Here is a 7,359-nt window from a genome sequence, read left to right as displayed (position 1 = left end):
ATGATATCAAATGTGAGATGGTAAATAGTAACTGTGAAGGACCTAGTAAAGTAGGCATCCGGACTCCTTTTGTGCCTGCATCTAGGGAACTTTTCAACTTATCTAAGTTTGAAACTGCTGATTCAAGGATTGATAGTTCGGCCGATGTGTTGTATCCAACCAAAATGAGGACAAGGAAGACAACTCCCAGAAAACTAGGGGCTGAATTTACTGATTCAAGGACCAGGCAGCAAGTAATTCCCAAAACAGGGCCTGAAGTTGCTTCAAGGACCAGGCAGCAACTTACTAAAAAAACAGGGCCTGAAATTGTTGATTCAAGGACCAGGCAGCAACAAGGAAGTGATAAGCAATCGGTTTCAAGTGCCAAGCAGCAACAAGGAAGTGCTAAGCAACAAGTTTCAAGTGTTAAGCAACAAGTTTCAAGTGCCAAGCAACAAGCTTCAAGTGCTAAGCAACAAGCTTCAAGTGCGAATCAGCAACGTCCTTCAAGTGCAAAGCAGAATCCTTCAAGTGCAAAGCAGCAACCTAAGGAGAAACGGGTGGCTGACACTGCTGATTCAAGGTCAAACCAGAATCGTATGAAAAGGGCAATGATAGAAGTTGATGGAAATTCCGGGACAGAGCAAGGAAGTGGCTTGAAGAAGACAAAACGAATCCCAATGTGTAAATCAACTTCAGTTGAAGAATTCCTCAAAGAAAATGGGGAAAATAGTGAAGAAGATGAATGTGAAAATCTTGAGGAAGAAGAAAATATAACGGGTGAAGAAGAAAACACTCAGCAAATTGGAAGTAAACAAACTGAAGGTACGTACTAAGCTTCGTGTCATGCGTCATTCTTTATTATTGTTTCAGTCAAATTTATATCCCATTCTAATTATATTTTATCTAACACATGGGCAAGTAAGAAAAGGACACGTGGACCAACTCAATGTTTGAAAATCCATGCTAGAAAGAGTGCGGATCGTGAAGAGGTGATCTTAGACGATGATGGAGAACCTATTGGACCCAATGATCGAACTGTGACAGATTTGAGTTGTTTCCTTGGCACTGTCGCGAGGAATTCAGACTTGTGTCCCTTAGTTTATACTAACTTCAAAGCTTTGAAGAAAGCAAACAAGGACCGTATATGGGAATTTGTCACTGTATGTGGGAATTTGTCACTGTATGAATCATTTTGTTACTTGTGTTCCTTATTTACTTGTCACTAATTTCCTTCTTTGTTGTAGGATAAATTCATTATCCCTGATAATGGAAGTAGAGTGGTTTTCTCTCGCATAAATGATGCTTGGAGGCGTTACAAGAAAGATCTCAAAAAGAGTTGTTTTTTAAAGTACACTACTATGAGTGAAAGATTGAAGCATCGTCCCCAAACCGTACCTGAATTTCATTTCAAGCAATTGATATCCTATTGGAAGAACAATAACATCCAAGTAAGATAAATTAGCAATTGATATCCTATATTAAATATCATGCAATGCTGTATATTATGATCAATGTTGTCCCTAATATTTAATTTTGTAATTTAACATTTGCTGTCCCTAACTTTGTTGTTTCTGAATGTAGAAAATTAGCAAAATCAATGTTGTGAACAGAGCTAAGCAAAAGTATATGCATCGGATGGGCCCAATAAACTTTGCGAGGATTCGTGAAAAACTGGTAGGGTGTTTATACATCCTTCAATTTACAATTATGTATTGGTTGAGTGATTCATCTTTTGATGTGTTTATTATCAACCAATGTAGTGTGCTAAGAAAGAGAACGGAAAGGAAGTTAGCCAGGAAGAGATGTTCATTGAGACTAGACAAAGTCGAAAAGGAAAACAGCCGGTTGAGGAAACTTCAAGTGTAATTGTAAGTTTTCTATTTCATTATGCCTTTAATCAACATTTGAAAGAAATTGAGAAACTAGGCTATTAGCAAATTATGTCTTTTTCTAATGTGAATATTTTCTAAAGTGAATATTTTTTAATTAGTCTAAGCTTCAAGAATCAGTTCAGAATTCAACTGAATCTGAGACATTTAACTCCTTATTTGGGAAAGAAATATCTGGACGAGTTTGTTGCTATGGAAGAACAATAACACCTACCATGCTTAAAAGAAAAGAAGAAATTCTGGTTATTAAAAAGCAGCATAATGATGAAGTGGCTAGCATGAAGAGGGAGATGGATGGTATGAAGGCACTATTTAAGACAATGATAAAGCAACAAAACCCACATATGAGGGACGAGGAGATCTCTAATTTGATGGCAACTGCTATGGACTGTTCCATTAGTACTACTGCTGCTCCTGCTGATCCACATTCGTCTGCATCAACTCATATTCCGCATTGCGAACAGGTATACTCTAAACTACAAAATTTAGTACCATGATAAATGTAGTATACCTCTAAGTTTCCTTAGAATTATCAAGAATTAGAAACTGAATTGTCAAACTATATGTCACATACCAATGATCTAAACTACAAACTGAATTGTCAATTACTTGCATTATAAAAGTGCCCTAGTGTCTTATCAGGATAGTGCTCTTGTTTGTTACTGTTAGAGTGGCAGCAAGAAGGGACAGCTAGCTATAGGGCACTGTAGAATGTAGCTCAAGATCATATTGTGAACAAGTGTGTTATTCTGAAATTGTATGGTTGTCATTGATGAACAAGTGCAGGGCTACCATGATCTATTGTGAACTGATTATGAATTCAGACTGTGCTTGAAATTCTGAATGTATATGCCTATTTCTTTGTTTTCTGCTGGTTTTGTTGGTATTGATGGCAAGTGTTTTCTGCTGGATTCAGACTGTGTTTTCTGCTTGAAATTCCAAATTACACCTAAAATGTTTTCTGCTGGATTCAGACTGTGTTTTATGAATCCTTGTTATGACTGAATGACAGTTGAGCTGGTTTTGTAGGGAAATTTGATTCATGTATGAATAGCTTAGGGTATTGCAATGCTAATAATGGACTTAGAATGAGTTGAATACTCTGAATGAAATGAATCATGTATGTGCAATAGCTATGGATGAATGGAATTGGAATTGGGTAAATGATGGACTGACATGGATTGGTGTTATGCATGTTCATATGAATGTGGTTTGGTGATTTGTTTGGCAGTGGGTTTTATGAGAATGTAATAGGTGTATGAATTTGGTTTGGTGATTTGTTTGGTGATTGGTTTGGTGATTTGTCTGAAATAGTTTGATTCTGAAACAGGTGTATGAAATAGGTGTATGATTCTGAAATAGTATGATTCTGAAATAGGTGTATGATTCTGAAATAGTATGATTCTGAAATAGGTGTATCTTTCTGAAATAGCTGTGTGATTCTGGTGGTGATGGCCTAAAACTCTCTTTCTTTTTATTCATGATTCTGTTACACAACATGACTAGTAATTCTATTGATTTTGTTCTAAATACACTTATAAATTCTAAATAATATAGAATGTTGGACAAGTACACTTATAAATTCTATTGATTTTGTTCCAAGTACACGTATGAATGCTGAATGATGTTTGGAATGATGTTTATTGCAGGGTGGAGACGAAGAAGATTGTGATGAAGATATGGAAGAAGCTTGTGATGATCATGAAGATGTCGAAGAAGGTTGTGCTGAAGATGTGGAAGAAGGTTGTCCTGAAGATGTGGAAGAAGAACAAGGAGAAGATCAAGAAGAATAGTTGTGTTTTATATTATCTAGCTAGCTAGTTCTTAGAACTTTTTTTTGTTATTTTGGAATGACTCTTTGAGAGAAACTTGTGTTTAATTTAGCTCTTGTTTTGAATCCCATGGTTGTTTTGAATTTTGAATTTGGGATGACATCAAAACTTAGTATCCAACTTATTAGTGGCACTACAAAAAAAACTTACTTTTGACGTTAATGTTAATTTGCTTGTAATTAATTAGATTCTAATCATCAATATTATTGTTAATTTTATATTGATATATGAGGAGGGATCAAATTACACCCGAAGAGTTACACCACGAGTTACACTCGTTCAATAACTACATCTCGAAATAATATTTTTTAAATTCAACCGTTGGATTGAAACATAATATCATATAGATCATTCCTATAAAGTTTGAGCTTAATCTATAATGATTTACTATATCATCAAGATATCCAAAGATTAACGTCAAAATGAGCTTTCATATAACGTTAATTTTGATGTTATTCAATGACATAGTAAATCATTATAGATTAAGCTCAAACTTTATAGGAATGATCTATATGATATTATGTTTCAATCCAACGGTTGAATTTAAAAAATATTATTTCGAGATGTAGTTATTGAACGAGTGTAACTCGTGGTGTAACTCTTCGGGTGTAATTTGATCCCTCCTCTTGATATATATATATATATATATATATATATATATATATATATATATATATATATATATATATATATATATATATAAATATAATGACATATTTATGTAATTATACAGATATATATAAAATGAAATATTTATGTAATGATACCGAAATAAACCGTGGCAAGATAAATGGCTTAGAATGCATAACATATAACAACGGTTTTAAATTTGTGGTCATAACCAAACCGTGGCTATATCTTGAACCAAAACTGTATGGTAAATGTTAAATTGAAACCGTGGCTTTACCATATAGCCACAGTTCTGTAATCATGGCAAATGTAAACCGCAGCCTTAATCAAGCTACCAAAACCGTGGCCTATAAAAGCCACGGTTGTCAAAAAGACGTGGTATATACCAAAAAACCGTGAACTATACTTTAGGCCACGGTCGCATATCCCACGGTTGGATTTTCGTGGCCAAACCGTGGCATCAGCGTTACGCCATGGTTATTTTGCATATAGCCTTGGTTTCTTGGGCGTGGCAGGAGACCTTTTTTTTGTAGTGTAAGAAAGATGCTGGGAGATTTGCTATGGTGTTGGAGGGTCTTTGGAAGAATCGTAATAATATTGTTTGGAATAATGACAGGAAGGATCTTGCTAGAATAGGTATACAAGCTTATTATAATTGACTTGATTGGTTTGATGTCCGTGAAACTCATGATTCGAATATTGATTCTCAGCTTCTGTTAGTTTGGATTCCCCAAATGAAGTGTAACGTTGATGCTGGTTTTAATAGCCATTATCAAACTACCAATTGGGGTTGGTGTCTTTGAGATAATATGGGAAGATTTATCACTACAGGTGTTGCGTGGGATAATGGTATTATGTTCCCCATAGAAACTGAAGCCTTGGCTCTAAAAGAGGCTATTCATAATGTCATTACCATGAATCTGAACAATGTGATTTTTGAAAGCGACTCTCAAGTGGTGATTCATGGAATTACTTCTACTGTTACGGGTAGTTCTGAGTTTAATACTAATATTATTTCTATCCAGAGATTGTTGAGACTTGTTACAAACTTCGAGGTTAAGTTTATTAAGCTCCAAGCAAATATGGTCGCCGACTCGTTAGTTAAGGCGTCTAATTCTGGATCTAGGTGTAGTTTCGTTAATGTTGTTCCTCCTTGTATTGACTAATGATATGAGTTAATTTTGTTCTTGTCAATAAAAAAATTTGAAATATAGAGGGACGGTTCTCTAATCAAATTATGTAAAGAGACGAAAAAATAAAAATATTTAACTTTAAAAAAATTTATATATATTTCGTTATCAAACAACTAAATTATTATGGTCCTTTGAAGTGTCGTGGAGATATCTCAAAACTAAGACGTCAATTTTTTTTAATTAAAAATTGTGAACATATTGTCACGGTTGTTTAGACCAATCATAGTGATATCTTTAATCTTTTATGAGTTTGAATCTCACTGGCAACAAATTCGTGACTTCTTTAATATTTTAGTTGCGTCTTTCATTTGGATTTATTTTAAAATAAAAAATATATATTATATCACTAAGGTTATTTAATTCAGCTGTTGTGGTATATTTTTCTTTTTTTTAATTTTTAAATATTTAAAAAGAAAAGCTTTTTTATAAAATTTCATTAAGTAAACAATATATTAAGGGTCGTAAATGGGCATGTCCTCCCTGGCAAGTATAGTTGAAGATGTGAGTCTCAATGTGCCTCAATAAAAATGAGGGTGGAGCGGAACGAACGTGGAAGCATTGCTCTTTTTAGGCTAAAAATACAAAAATTCATATAAATGAATATGCTGCATATGTAAAACGAAAGTTGTTTAAAAATGGTAGAGAACCTATCAATTTCATTGTTCACTATATATAAATATTTTTTCGGGTTAGTCATTACTCAGTATTTGTTGTTTTTATAAATATTTTTATATAGTTTTTATATGATTTTAAATGTTTTTTAAAAACATATCAATTTTATAGTATATTTTAAATAAATATAATATAATCTTATTTAAAAAAGTAGTTAAATTTGTTTAAAGTTCAGAAAAAATATTTTTTATTTAAAAACAAAAATTGTTATTAATAAATATTAAAAATCATATATTTTTAAGAAATATTAATAAGAATAAGTGAATAGAAGTAATTTTATTTTGTTATAAAAATTGGGATATGTTTCAAATTGAGATAAGACATTATTTTATGAAAAATAAAATTTGTTACTTAAAAAATATTAAAAATCATGTATTTTAAAATAATATTAATAAAAATTACATGATTTTTAATATAATTTAGTAAAAAATATAATTTTAAGAAATGTGGATTATTAATTTTAAAATAATTTCACTAAGTTAAAATATAACATCCCATACATAACTGACTAGTATATTATGCATGAAACGTTAAAATTGATATTGAGTACATACAAAAGCAAAGATACAAGATGATCCATAAAAATACAACATGAAATTCTACTAGGAATTATAAAACATGTGTCTTCAATGGATCTGCACAACAGAAAATGAGATCTAACCAGGTCTTCGAGCCATCGCCACTTCTTAATCTTCAATCCAAACCTGCTACCAATCAAACACTACTAAACCGCAACTGAAAAAGATAAGGTGATTGGGGTGAGATTATTAAATCTCAATGAGTCCTCCTATCCTATGTGTCCACTCGGTTCTATAGGGTACATGCATTAACAGAATCGAGTCCACCATTGATCAGGGGTTTATCCTCACATCCGGTACAAGTACGGAGCAAACACACGAATCGTCCACCATAGGAGTCATCATATCACAAGTACACAAATAGTACAAACAAACACGTATGCAGACCCATACCCATGTACAGGGAATCCAGGAGTAAGTTACAGCCCACTCATTAGGCTACGGAATCCACACTTTTGGTGAGTTACACCCGTACATCGCATCAAGAGACTTGCACATGCACACCACAAGACTAATCAGATTCCCTTCCTAAATGGATTCCATCCGAGATGAGTTACAACCGTGATATTTCCTAAGTGGCGTC

At 33.2% G+C, this 7,359-nt stretch overlaps 2 protein-coding genes across 3 annotated transcripts; both read left to right on the top strand.

Annotated features, from left to right (window-relative positions):
• Positions 1-6: 6 nt before the first annotated feature.
• Positions 7-1,648, top strand: LOC131609407 (uncharacterized). Of its 2 annotated transcripts, none has more exons than XM_058881105.1 (4): positions 7-804; positions 906-1,142; positions 1,227-1,430; positions 1,564-1,648. In XM_058881105.1, the coding sequence occupies exons 1-2, from the start codon at positions 18-20 to the stop codon at positions 947-949; spliced, it is 831 nt and encodes a 276-aa protein (XP_058737088.1). In that variant the 5' UTR covers positions 7-17; the 3' UTR covers positions 950-1,142; positions 1,227-1,430; positions 1,564-1,648. The 2 variants fall into 2 exon arrangements, with proteins under 2 accessions (XP_058737088.1, XP_058737092.1); XM_058881109.1 differs by having other exon boundaries at positions 902-1,142.
• On the top strand, positions 1,127-3,854 carry LOC131645579 (uncharacterized). Its single transcript, XM_058915957.1, has 6 exons — positions 1,127-1,162; positions 1,227-1,430; positions 1,564-1,656; positions 1,743-1,850; positions 1,973-2,335; positions 3,521-3,854. The coding sequence occupies exons 1-6, from the start codon at positions 1,127-1,129 to the stop codon at positions 3,662-3,664; spliced, it is 948 nt and encodes a 315-aa protein (XP_058771940.1). The 3' UTR covers positions 3,665-3,854.
• The last annotated feature ends 3,505 nt before the right edge of the window (positions 3,855-7,359 follow it).

This window comes from Vicia villosa, linkage group LG1 (genome assembly GCF_029867415.1).
Source record: "Vicia villosa cultivar HV-30 ecotype Madison, WI linkage group LG1, Vvil1.0, whole genome shotgun sequence".
Lineage (NCBI taxonomy): Eukaryota > Viridiplantae > Streptophyta > Magnoliopsida > Fabales > Fabaceae > Vicia > Vicia villosa.
This window is presented reverse-complemented; position numbering and strand designations above follow the sequence as displayed.

What these genes read in the sequence shown, in the direction of transcription:
- LOC131609407 (XM_058881105.1), top strand. Translation starts at nt 18, where the DNA reads ATGGTAAATAGTAACTGTGAAGGACCTAGTAAAGTAGGCATCCGGACT. An exon ending in TGGAAGTAAACAAACTGAAG is followed by an intron (nt 805 to 905) that starts GTACGTACTAAG and finishes TGGGCAAGTAAG; the next exon opens with AAAAGGACACGTGGACCAAC.
- LOC131645579 (XM_058915957.1), top strand. Translation starts at nt 1,127, where the DNA reads ATGGGAATTTGTCACTGTATGTGGGAATTTGTCACT. An exon ending in GGAAGAACAATAACATCCAA is followed by an intron (nt 1,431 to 1,563) that starts GTAAGATAAATT and finishes TTCTGAATGTAG; the next exon opens with AAAATTAGCAAAATCAATGT. An exon ending in AGGAAACTTCAAGTGTAATT is followed by an intron (nt 1,851 to 1,972) that starts GTAAGTTTTCTA and finishes TTTTTTAATTAG; the next exon opens with TCTAAGCTTCAAGAATCAGT.